The sequence below is a fragment of the Erythranthe guttata genome, chromosome 14 (genome assembly GCF_056151865.1).
Source record: "Erythranthe guttata isolate IM_541 chromosome 14, IM_541, whole genome shotgun sequence".
Taxonomy (NCBI): Eukaryota; Viridiplantae; Streptophyta; class Magnoliopsida; order Lamiales; family Phrymaceae; genus Erythranthe; species Erythranthe guttata.
Genome location: NC_142546.1, coordinates 608,601 through 621,576, shown reverse-complemented (window position 1 = coordinate 621,576; position 12,976 = coordinate 608,601). Strand labels below are relative to the sequence as shown.

General features: G+C 34.4%; 2 protein-coding genes across 3 annotated transcripts; both read left to right on the top strand.

The window, feature by feature from the left end:
* The first annotated feature begins 1,859 nt into the window (after positions 1-1,859).
* On the top strand, positions 1,860-3,234 carry LOC105962530 (S-adenosylmethionine decarboxylase proenzyme 4). The gene has a single exon (XM_012986846.2). It carries the CDS (start codon positions 1,997-1,999, stop codon positions 3,035-3,037), a length of 1,041 nt encoding a protein of 346 aa, XP_012842300.2. The 5' UTR covers positions 1,860-1,996; the 3' UTR covers positions 3,038-3,234.
* A 7,702-nt stretch (positions 3,235-10,936) lies between these two features.
* LOC105961461 (tRNA/rRNA methyltransferase (SpoU) family protein) lies at positions 10,937-12,773 on the top strand. Of its 2 annotated transcripts, none has more exons than XM_012985695.2 (4): positions 10,937-11,340; positions 11,648-11,749; positions 11,847-11,973; positions 12,406-12,773. In XM_012985695.2, exons 1-4 carry the CDS (start codon positions 11,107-11,109, stop codon positions 12,612-12,614), a joined length of 672 nt encoding a protein of 223 aa, XP_012841149.1. In that variant the 5' UTR covers positions 10,937-11,106; the 3' UTR covers positions 12,615-12,773. The 2 variants fall into 2 exon arrangements, with proteins under 2 accessions (XP_012841149.1, XP_012841156.1); XM_012985702.2 differs by having other exon boundaries at positions 10,974-11,340; positions 12,415-12,773.
* Positions 12,774-12,976: the final 203 nt, after the last annotated feature.

Sequence of the window (12,976 nt, the reverse complement as noted above, 5' to 3'; positions counted from 1 at the left end):
ACACAATTATATTTAATATATCTCTAAAAGAAAAATGAAAATCATGGTATGCGTGGAGCAATTAGTAGAGATTCGGCGAAGAAGAAAAGGCGTCTATCTAGAGAGAGAGAGAGAGAGTGAGTTAATAATGGAGCGTGTAATGTAAGGTTTTTGATCACTTTCGAGAGATTTGCTAACTAAGTTGCAGGCCTCGAGGAACAGTGATCATCAATGTACATATATAGTGTGTGTTTATATATACACAAGAAAATATATATACATAGATGTGTGTATGTATCAAGTACTTATATCTGTATAATTCCTAAAGGAGACCTTAGATGAATATTTATGTAGCCTAAAATTAATCCATTCACTAATCATATAAATTTCTCCTAAATCATAGGTTCCAAATGTTAATTATTAATTACTATAACACATTTGCATGGTAAGAAAAGGCTAAATTAGTGTATTGTTAGATGACAAATATCCCTAAGATTAGTTTTAATTGAGGGCTAAACTGCAATTAGTAAGAGATATGGGCACCGCTCATGCAAATATTTATACGCATGGTATAGTACTCACAAATATGCATCAACCTATTGCTCAAATTGCACATAAATTATATCAATAAAAAGTGAAAAATAATATTAAAAGAATAAAATGCTAAAAGTCACTTTTAGCCCTCTCAATTAATTGTCCCCCCTATATGTGTTTGTTTATAAGATTGCCGTGAAGAAAGGGCACATACTTATAACATCATATGTAGTTTCATCCGACTTTGTCGGGCCATATAAAACTGTTTGTCGTTTTTCCACTCCGTCTCTCACTCACATAAGGGCTTGCTATATAGATTGAAAAGTCGATTTTTCTCTAAAGCAGAGAGCAAAAAAGGAACGACCATCGTCATAGTCAAATGGTTGTTTCGCCGAAAAATGCCAAGTGAGATTCAATGCGAAAGTACGTCGAGATAGAGAGGAGAAAGAACAGGAATTCAGGTTTGAGAGAGACGATTTGAATCAAAATAATGGAAATCAACGATCGATCAAGATTAAGAATTTAAAGTCTTTCAAAGATTTGACCGATCTGAATAGACTTAACTGTTGGGCTTCTGAATAGTAGGACCGACTGGGTCAAATCTAAAACAAGTCAGTTGGACCCAAAAACCAACGCTCATATACTCAAAAGTTTCAAGGACAAACGCACACAAACACGCGCACATGTTTGTGTGTGCGTATGGTGAGTTTTACCTTCTTTGGTGTGTATATATATAATATATGTATGGAGGTTTGGTGGTAGGCGTGCAATAGATGAAGGGAGAATGTGGTAATTAATTAATAATGTGAGTATATATATATATATATACATGAGAATAGAGATCTACTTGTATGTATATATGATTGAATACAAAAGTAACTTAGAAGCTAAATGGAATTTTTAATTTAATTTATTTATTTCTTTTGCACGTAAATACGATATTTCATATTTTGATAAAACAATAAATAAATAATTCAATGGATTGTCCTAATTATTTTAGCTGCCACGCGTGCCTTATTCGTAATGTACATTTAAAATAATAATAAATAAATAAATAAAAGAATATTGTCTTCAATTTGTTTGGAAGACAATTGATGATTTTTTTTAGGCACGACTAACATTCTTTATGCACACCTCACCTACCTCATCACTATCTTGTTCATGTGAAAAGACATATTTGCCCTTCATTTCAACCAGTTGATTTTTATTTTTTATATTTTTTTCTCACACTAAATTAATTGTCACTCTTTCATTAATAATGTGCAATATAATCCTGCATATATAGTTCTATATATATATACGCATATACTCCACTTTTCAACCTATATATATACCACATACTCCTGTACCAAACATAATTCACACACACACACACACACACACACACACACACACACACACACAAATTAAAATTGTATCAATTTTTACTTTCTTGAAACAAGCATATAAAATCTTCATTTTTTTTGTCCCATCTGGTTTGACAATGGCGGTTTCCGGCTTCGAAGGGTTCGAAAAGAGGATCGAGCTACATTTCTCCGGCGACGATCCGGCCACCGGAAAAGGTCTCCGGCGACTGGACTTCGCCTTGCTCGAGAAAGTATTGCATACGGTGCAGTGCACCGTAGTTTCGGCTGTGGGCAACAAACACTTCGACTCATACGTTTTATCCGAATCCAGCCTCTTCGTTTACCCGACAAAACTCATCATCAAGACTTGTGGGACCACACAGCTGCTTAAATCCGTCCGTCCATTGGCGGACCACGCCCTTACGGTGGGCCTCACCCTCTGCCGGTGCAGGTACACCCGCGAGAGCTTCATTTTCCCACAAGCACAACCCTACCCGCACACAAGCTTCGAACAAGAAATCGTTTACTTGGAAGAGCATCTTCCCGTGAATCTTTCATGCAAGAAAGCTTCTATTATGAACTCGGAATCGAGTCACAAGTGGCACGTTTTTACTGCGTGCGACGTAGGGCTCACGGTAGGCAAGGTGGGCATGCATGCAGACGATGATTTGTACATGGTGGAAATTTGCATGACCGAGTTGCACCCGGTTCTAGCCAAGAACTTTTTCCGGCGACTCAACGATGGGAAAACCGGCGACTCCGCCGGGAGAGAAATGACGAGGGTAACCGGAATAAGGGATATTAACAAGAATGCCATTATTTGCGATTACGCTTTTGACCCTTGTGGATATTCGATGAACGGGCTTGACGGGGCCCGTTATTCGACTGTCCATGTGACGCCTGAGGATGGGTTTAGTTACGCTAGCTTTGAGTCTTCGGGTTCGGTTTACGATTGTTGTAAAGAGGGTATTCTCGAGGTTTCGAAGAAGGTGGTTGAGATTTTCCGGCCAAGGGCATTGTCGGTTTCAATAACGACTTGTGGGGCCCGTTACGAGGGGTGGAGAGGGGTGGAGAGGGCGATTGAGCCATTAGGGTTGAGATTGACAAGTTGCACGAGCGAAGAATTCTTGAATTCTGGTAGGGTGGTTTTCCAAACATTCACCACTTGCCGGAAATAGGGAGGACTATCGCCGTGGTTGCGGTGGCAGGCGGTGGTGGTGGTGGACATGCATGCCAATTTGGTGGAATTTTTTATTTATTTTTTTCTTTTTATTCTTAGGAAATATGAAAATTAATGTATCGGTAATGCATGCATGCATGCATTCCAATTGATGATTATTATTTATTAATATTCGAAAATATATTTATTTTGAAAGGAGAGAGCCAAAAAAACCATAAGAAAGGTCAAAATTAGACTAACTTAAAAGTTGTACACATTATTGTGTGACAAGTCACTCATGTAGGAGAATGTTGGCTTAATAGGGGTCAAATTGAAAATACAACATAATTAAGGGACCAGTAGACAATTTTGCCTTATATTAAATCCAAAAACGACGTCGCTTGGTCCAATGAAACAATTTCGCCTTATATTAAATCCAAAAACGACGTCGCTTGGTCCAATGAACTTCATACAGATTATTCCAACCATAGTGTGATCTTGAATTCTTGATGATGATTGGTATATCCATTTCATTTCCGATGGATTCAGACCCGCTTTCCTTCAAGTAACGTCGTTTTAGAAAGCTGTAACCGTCGAAACAATTTAATTTCGAATAACAAATTATATATAAGCAAATCAAATTCAACTTATATTTCCTCAAAATTCATATTATATGTGCACCTTAATTAAGTCGCCTCCACCAAAGATTCCATACCCAAATCAATATCGAAAAATTCAATTCCAAGAAGATTTATAATGAAAATTTCAGTTGCAAGTATATTTATTAATTGGTGGATGAGGAGAGAGAGAGTTACATGATCGAACCTAATGAAGCAAGATTGGTTGGACGGATAATCGCTTCGGGGAACAATTTTCAATTCTTTCTTGGAGAATATATACGTATGTACACACAACTCAAAATCCCAGCTCATCATGCTTGTAAATCATGGCCCTGGGATAATCCATATCAAGCCCCGAACACCTGTCGACTTCCTCCCCTTGTTTGACGAACACATAGGTAGGGACGCGGTTGATTTTGAACGCCTTTTTAACAGTCTGCAACCCGAAAAAATAACAAATACAACAAACTTAGTTCCGACTATAAGAAAAAAAACATGGTCTAAGAAACCAAAGTAACGAGAAACATACATATCGACCTCAAGAACTATAATGTGTTTGTTTTTCTCAACAATCTTTGCTAAAGCGGGAGGATAAATATCCCATGATTTGAAAGTTATCGATGTGAAGAATACCACTACCTGATTACAAGAAAGCATTCTTTACATATATATATTTATTTATGCTAGTATCTACAAAAGTTGGTCAAGTTGTAATTAATTATCGGTTTTTTTGAGTTGATACTCTTTTGAAAATACAGATTGTTTGAAGAAGGCGCACCATCCTCAATCGAAAGTGGTTAAGAAAGATGAATCTTCCTCCACGCCACGTTTAACAGTTATAATACTTAAGTAAATATCTCACGATCCTAAAAGATCAATTATAAGTACTTGTAATAACTGTAAGGACTATATCTATGTTTGAACTAGGGACAATGATATAGAGTGCCAAGGTGTTTTATCCTTAATACGAAAAATGATTATTCATTACAAGAATAAATGGAAAGCACAACCACAAGTTGGCTTGTTGGTCACCTACTCTAACAAGTTAATGGTCTTGTAGTTTTGAATTGTGAACCTCGGTCGATTCTGACTCGTGAACCGTTGGTTCACGACAATGATCATGTCTCCATCTAATTTGTCATTTATGTTTAATTTTTCATTAATATTCATTTGTCCTTTGTTCTAAAAAAAAAATAAAAATGATAATCAAACTCTTAACCTTAAGGGTTGATTAATGGTCTTGTACTTTTGAATTGTGAACCCCGGTCGATTTTGACTCGTAAACCGTTGGTTCACGACAATGATCATGTCTCCATCCAAAAAAAATCATTAATATTCATTTGTCCTTTGTTCTAAAAATTTAAAAAAATATATAATAAAAAATCAAGAGTAAATGAGATAACTCGAAATAAAAAATATATAATAAAAATTCGTTCTGCATGCCATGCTAGCTACAATATATAATTTTGTAGGCGATGAGGCTTTCATCACCTTAAAAAACATACCATCCATATTTTACTAATCCATACACTGTAATTTCCATATGAAGCCCCAATCTCATCCCACCCCATTCCTCCAACCAAAATGGGCCTTAGCATTTAATAGGGTAGACTACATCCTGGTATACTCCATTCAAGCCTTCAGGTACGCCCGTACCGCAGAACATGTGCATACAACCACCAATGCCCCAGTTTGTGCCATAGCTGTTTTTTAAGGTGAGGAAAGCCTCATCGCCTACAAAATTATATCATGTAGCTAGCATGGCATGCAGAACGAGGCCTTTGTAATCCTCGTCATTCATATCAGAGTCATTCATATCACAGGTGTCATGATACACTTTGAAGCTTGCATCTTTTAGCCAGGCAGCTGGAACATTATACCGGAATATCCCCTGAAAGTTAATCCTTATATTTAAATACACACAATGACTTTAAAAATCATAGTTATAAAGTATGATTACCCACCCCTTTTGTAGCTGTCAAACTATTTGCTTGTTCGCATACTAACAACAACTGGCTGTTTACTTAAAACTTCCAGAAACGCTCTTTCATCGTTTTCCCATATAAATTCACTATCATTGACAGTTACTCGTACAGCTCCTTTGTTCCAGAGCTGCATAAGCATGAATAAATGAAATCAGGCACAAACAGTTAAAAGGAAATACAAAAAGAAAGTTAGAGAAACTCACTTATCTTATTCTACAATCACCGCTGCTGCTATGTTCCGGATAATCCTCTTCGAAAAACAAGCCACCACATTCCACCACAAAATCAATCTCGTCAGTTGGATACCTCGGTCCATAAGCTTGGGTGCAACAAGTGATATTTTAAAAATTGACAGGTGTATAATATAATAATAAAAAGGCCTGGAAAGGGGTGGAAATGTAATTATCCGAAAAAATGAGAGCTGATTTTATAATTACAGGAAAATGGAAGGAAAGAATGGGTGGTGCAAGCAGTATTTTAAATATTGTCCGGTGTATAATATAATAATAAAAAGGGCTTGCAAGGGGTGGAAATGCAAAAGATAATTACATTTATTATTTTACATTTCCACCCCTTGCAAGCCCTTTTTATTATATAGTATATTATTTTACATGATCATTGTCGTGAACCAACATTAACCTGGGGTTCATAATTGTCGTGAACCAACATTAACCAACATTACATGATCATTGTCGTGAACCATCATTGTCACGAGTTAGAATCGACTGGGGTTCATAATTCAAAAGTACAAGACCATTAACCTGTTAGAGTAGGTGGCCAACAAGCCAACTTATTGCTGTGATCTTTCAATTTATTCTTGTAATGAATAATCATTTTTCGTATTAATGATAAAACACCTTGGCATTCGATTTTCTCATCTAGTTCGGGGCTGAAATTCTAAATTGTTGGGGACGAAACTGAATGATAAAGATATGCAATCAAATGAAATCAAGAAACACAATTAAGGTATTTTCTATAATCAAGTGATTCATACGTTTCATTTTTTAATATTGTAATTATTCAGCATTTATTTGATGTATTATGTTGTTATTAGCTTTCCATTTGTATATAATGACATTCCATCAATGAGAATAAGTATGATTTCAATCAATTCTTCATAGTATCAAAGCCAAGGTTATTTCTTCGATATTTTTTTTCTCCAGCCAATTTCTTTTCTCTTGATCCATACCTCTTAGGATCGTATAAATTTGACTAAATATTAAAAAAAAAATAGTGTGAAATAAGTTTTATTAAGCAAAAAGTTGTATTAAATGTAATAAATAATATTATTTTTATATAAACATGGTGCAAAATAATTACTGGTTAACATAAAAAATTAATCGATAAATTCGTTTGAAATAAATATTAAATACCCTAATGTGCTCAAGCAAGCACATTCAACGCTTTTTATTTTCACCCGTTGACCAATTGCGAAAAGACGAAAAAGTCCTCCCGCAAAATATTTCGACCTCCAGAATTTTTTGATTGAAATGAAATTTACGAAATTTCAATTCACTCCATTGTATTTTCAATTATGCCCTCTCTCCAATTGAGAAAAAAAAACACAAATTTTATGACCATGAAATTTACGAAATTTCAATTCACTCCATTATATTTTCAATTATGTCCGCTCTCCAATTGAGAACAAAAACACAGTAACACACAAATACAGCATATTTCTGCGTACATATACACACCTCACCCCACCACAGCCGTCTCCGCCGCTACGGCACCACCTTCATATCATCATAAAATCTCAAACCCACTCGAGATTCAACATATCTCCATCAAAAACTCCGCCCAATTAAAAAAGGGTTTGGGTTTGATTGCAGTTGTGATGGGTTCTAAATGAAAACCATTAGAGCAAATTTGTAGTTGTTTTTCGTTCTCAACGGGTTCAAGCGAATTTTGGGATTTGAGTTTGGAATCCAATTTTTTGTTTACTTGGTTGTAACTTCTAGAGGGGTATTTTTGGTAAAGAAAGAGGCTTTGGATTCCAATTTTTTGTTTACTTGGGTTGTAACTTCTAGAGGGGTATTTTTTGTAAATAAAGAGCTTTTCGGGTGTTTTCACCAATAAGCCCTATTTTATATTAATATAGTGTGAAATAAGTTTTATTAAAAAAAAAAGTGTATTAAATGTAATATATAATATTATTTTTTATATAAACATGGTGCAAAATAATTAGTGAGTAACATAAAAAATTAATCAAAAAATTCGTTTGAAATAAATAAGTAAATACAACGTACAAGACCAAGACATTTTATAAGACATACACGAAATTCGCTTGAGCACAAGAATATGTACGTACTTACGTACACACAACTCAAAAAGCCAGGTCATCATGCTTATAAATCATGGCCCTGAGATAATCCATATCAAGTCCCGAATACATGTCGACTTCCTCCCCTTGTTTGACGAACACGTAGGTAGGCACACGGTTGATTTTGAATGCCTTTTTAACAGTCTGCAACCCGAAAAAAAATAACAAACACAACAAACTTAGTTCCGACTATAAGAAAAAAAATATGGTCTAAGAAACCAAAGTGAAAAGAAACATACATACACATACTTACCCAAAGTCTTCCATATCGACCTCCAGAAATATAATGTGTTTGTTTTTCTTGACAATCTTTGCTAAAGCAGGAGGATAAACATTAGGGGTGTGCGCGGGCCATAAACCCGCGGGTTCTATCAAAACCCGCCCTCGTCCCGTCAAACAACGGTTCTTGATTTTGAAGAATCAAACTTGTGGGTTTTTAACGGGTTTACGATAGGCGGGTCCATGGCGGGTTTGTAGTAGGACCCAACCTTTACGGGTCGAAACTCATTATCGTCTAAACTATTTATTTTTATATATAATTTATAATCTTTACGGGAGAATAATTAGAAACTAAAATGAATAACCTAAAATTTTAAATTGAAACCAAACATAAATAATGTAAATGTCAAGAGTAAATAAAAATTAATATAAAACTAAAAATAACTAATTCATAACTTAAAAGACAAAATTTAAATAAAATAAATATAGTTTTTTCAAGCATAACCAACGCTATTCAGCTCCATTCAACACCATTTTCTTCCTTTTTTTTTGCCGTGTGTTGACCGTTATATATATATGCTTTTTTTCCTACATTTTCTTAGAGATTTTCATAATCTTTATAGCTATTACTTCCACAATTATAGTTTAGTTGATTTATGTATTTGATACACTAGAGATACTTTATTTATTCTTTAATATTATTAATTTATTATACTATATAATGTAAACAAAACGACGTCGTTTTGTATGATGGGGCGGGACGGGTTTCACGGGTATTAAAAAAAATTGAACCCGTCTAAGACCCGAACCCACGGTTCTTCACCATTTTAGGACCCAATCATATGGATGGATCTATCCGTCCGGTCCCAATGGGGCGGTTTTTCACGGGTTTGACGGGTTTAGCGGGTTGATGGGTCCGACTTGCTCACCCCTAATAAACATCCCATGGTTTGAAAGTTGATTATGTGAAGAATACCACTACCTGATTACAAGAAAGCATTCTTTATATATATCACCCCGAGAAAAATTTAATAGTATTTTGCACCCTAAAAACACATTAAACCATTCAAACTGCACCACGAGTTGTATTTTTAATTAATAGTTAACATGAAATTTTCGAGCTCGGGCTTTCTGACGAATAGAAACCGAGCCCAGTCTTAGTTGTTCATTAGCTTGCAAGCTGGTTTTTTTATTTCACTAATTCCAGTCAAAGACAGCTACCTCTCGGATAAATTGGTGAGACAATATTTGGAAAGAAATTATTTTGTTATTTAAACACTAATTTTCAAGCCATTTATTCAAGCCATTTAGGGCGATTTGTTTTCATTGAAAAATATCAATATTAAGAAGAAATTATTCTCGTTAAGTTATAAAAATTCAATATGTAACGCATTATGAATTATTTATTATGTATTGAGGGTGCAAAATGCTATTTTTTTTTTTAAGGATGCAAACTGCCAAAACACAACATTTGAAAGATGCAAATTGGTCGAAAAAATATACCGAAAGAGGATTTGAAGGAATTTGATGTCCATGAGTATTATTCTTTAGATTTTTACTAGTACTTATCTATGTGCGTTTATTTTAAATACAACAAGATTTAAGAACCTTTATTTCTAAAGTTTTTTTTATAAGATCACTCGAAATAGATAGCTCAAAAGTTGGAAGATTAATCGGAATGCGATGCAAAGTAACTATATTTGAAGTGATGGATGGATAAGCATAAGCTTATGATTACGGAGGTTCAATATATTTCTTTAATATATATTTTTAATATTTAATCGATGTAGGATCAACTAAGTGCCTGTTTGGCTAAGTTTATTTAAAACATCTTATAAGCTCCTACATCTGATAAGATGTTTTAGGAGCTGATAAGCTGTTCGGTCTTATTTTAAAAAAAAAATTAAGGTGTTTAGATCTGTATACTATAAGTTTTTTTTTTTTTTTGAGTAAATTCAAGTACATTACAAGGGGAAATAGGGTAGGGGGACTCGAACCCTAAACCGTTACCCTATCGGTATAGGCTCTAGATTATAAGTTAATCTTAGTTCTTATAAGTTGTTTAGGTGTTTGGAAATAAAAGATCTGTTTATCACTATAATGACAAAAAAATATATGACACCATTATAACGTTAAAGTTATTTGATTCAAATACTTTTGTTCCTAAAATATTATTATAATATTTATAAATTAATTTTACAAATAAAAATAATAATATAAAATTAATATATTAATATAAAATAAAGGTTGTAAAAGAAATGTAATTTTTTTTTTATAGATAACAGAAATATAATTTATTATTGAGATAATAAGAATATTCGTGTGTTTTATATACATATAAAACGTAAATAGAGAACATTTTTTTTTTACAATTATTATGATAATTATATTTTAACTAATAATTAATCTTGATTACAAGAATACGTTGTTTTGATAAAATATAAATGTTATTCATGTAAATTTGAGGGTAATTTGGTACTTTGAGTGTTTTAGTAAATAATTAAATAAGATCTTAAAGAAAAAAAGGTGGGGTGAAGGTATTTTTCTAAAAACATCTTATAAGCACTCTAACAGCTCATTTTTTGAAAAAAATAAGATATTTTCTAATTTTTTTACCAAACACTTTTAAACAGCTTATAAGTTCTTAAACATCTTAAAAAATATTTTTAGGAGCTTATAAGCTTAGCCAAGCTCTAATTTTATTTTATATTAGATTTAAAGAATAAACCAACATGTGTTTATTCAGTGCTTAGGAATGTTGACTGAAAAAAGAGTCCAAATTGAAAATGCGACATATTTAAAGGACCAGTAAACAATTTCGACTGATATTAAATCCAGAAAAACGACGCCGGATTGGGGGCGAAAGCAAACTTAAAACCCTACACCACCTCCGCCGCAGAGCCGTCGCCGCCGTTCAACTGCGCCTCCGCCGCTAGAATACATGGAGAACGAGGAGGAGAAGAGAAAGGAGAAATACGAGAGCTACGTGATTGTGCACAACATAGCGAAGAGGCACAACGTGGGGACGCTCGCACGCAGCGCCACCGCATTCGGCGTGACGGAGTTCATACTGGTGGGGAAGCGTGACTTCAACGCATTCGGCAGCCATGGATCCACCTCACACCTCCGTTTCCGCCATTTTCACACCCTCTCTCTCGCCCATTCCTTTCTCAAGGTACAATTCAGTCACACTTCCGAGTTCCAATCGCTTTGAATTAAAAAAAATAATAATTAATAACTAGTAAATCCTCTGATTAAAGCAATATCCTGTGATTTAGGTCATGTAATTTTCCTTGATTTTTTTTCCATCAGTTGGCTGGTAAAAGGAAATTGCACTCCTCGCGTAGTGGTTCTATTGTAATTTAAGCACTAAATTGAATACTGGTTCGTGGTGTTGATTTTATGCAGAATTGTCGATTAACGGGTGAGAGTTCGTAATGTGTATGTAAAATTGGATTGAATTGTGTGAATGTTATTGTTAGGAAAGGGACTGTGATATATGTGGAGTGGAGATTACAGATAATGCCATTGCAGTGAACGAGCATCCTTTTACGAAAAGCACTGCTTTTCTTCTTGGCAATGAGGTTCGATTCTGCGTTTCGTTTTACGTTTTAAAATATTCTTCGTGGGGGTTAAATAATTTGTCGTAATACCAGCCAAATGTACGTCATTTATGTATAGGGAACAGGGCTTTCTGATAAGGAGTGTGAGATATGTGATTTTTTTATTTATATTCCGCATTACGGAGGTGGAACTGCCTCTTTGAATGTTACTGTAGCAGCTTCGATTGTTCTACATCATTACGGAGGTATGTTAATCAAATCGAAGCTTATGCTAATTGCTCTTTTTTTTATCTGTTGATAGTATATTTAATTAAAAGGAAATATGTTCCAAAGAAAATATACGTTCTTCGTTGTGCTCTTGTTTACTTCTCAGTTCGTTTTTTGTTTGAAGGTACTGTTTTCATGTCAATATGTTTTCATGTCAATATGTCAATGAAATCAGATAGTAATTAAGAATTAACAATTTTTGTTTGAACACTTGTTCTATTTTTGTCTTATCAATTGTTGAGAAATTTAAATGGAAGTTTATGTATATTTGATGCTGTATGAAGGTAAATCGGTATATACTGTGTTTACTACTGCTTAATGCTTATTGTCGTCTACGAGATGATTTCTGTTTCTACGGTTTTTAAGTTTGTTTCATTTGTAAGATATTGAGTTTTTAAAATTTGTTTCAGTATGGGCAGGATTCGCCGAGAGATCCCGTGAAGGAAACAAGTTTCTTGTGGCAGAAAAACCGGCCAATCAGATGAAGAGAAATTTCTGCACCGAAACGGCAGAAGCAATTGCGGAGGAGCGAAAAGTGAAAAAGGAAAACGCAGCAAATGGTTTTTTTAACGAGGAAGCTGCTTCATCCAACCTCTTGGATGCATTGTTCGATTCGTAATATTTAAGATTATATGACAAAACAACAATTGAAGATTTTTTGATCTGCACATTGTACATTGTATTTCAGGTTTAAATTCAGAATTCTAGTGTGACACGTATGTGGAAACCCGTAATTATCAGGGATACTAATCAATTCGTTGAAGGTGACCCGATAAAATAGTTTGCGGGTATTATCCATTAAATACGGGTCCGGTAAGCCGGGTCGGGTCGGGTCGGGTCGGGTGCCCATTTGCCATCCAATTTGTTTGAATTACCAAATGACCATCTCATGTATCCATAATTACAAAAAGAACCCATAAGATTTGTATAATCTAAGGATATTCCCTTATATGCTTAATTTAAAATAATAATAATATTAAT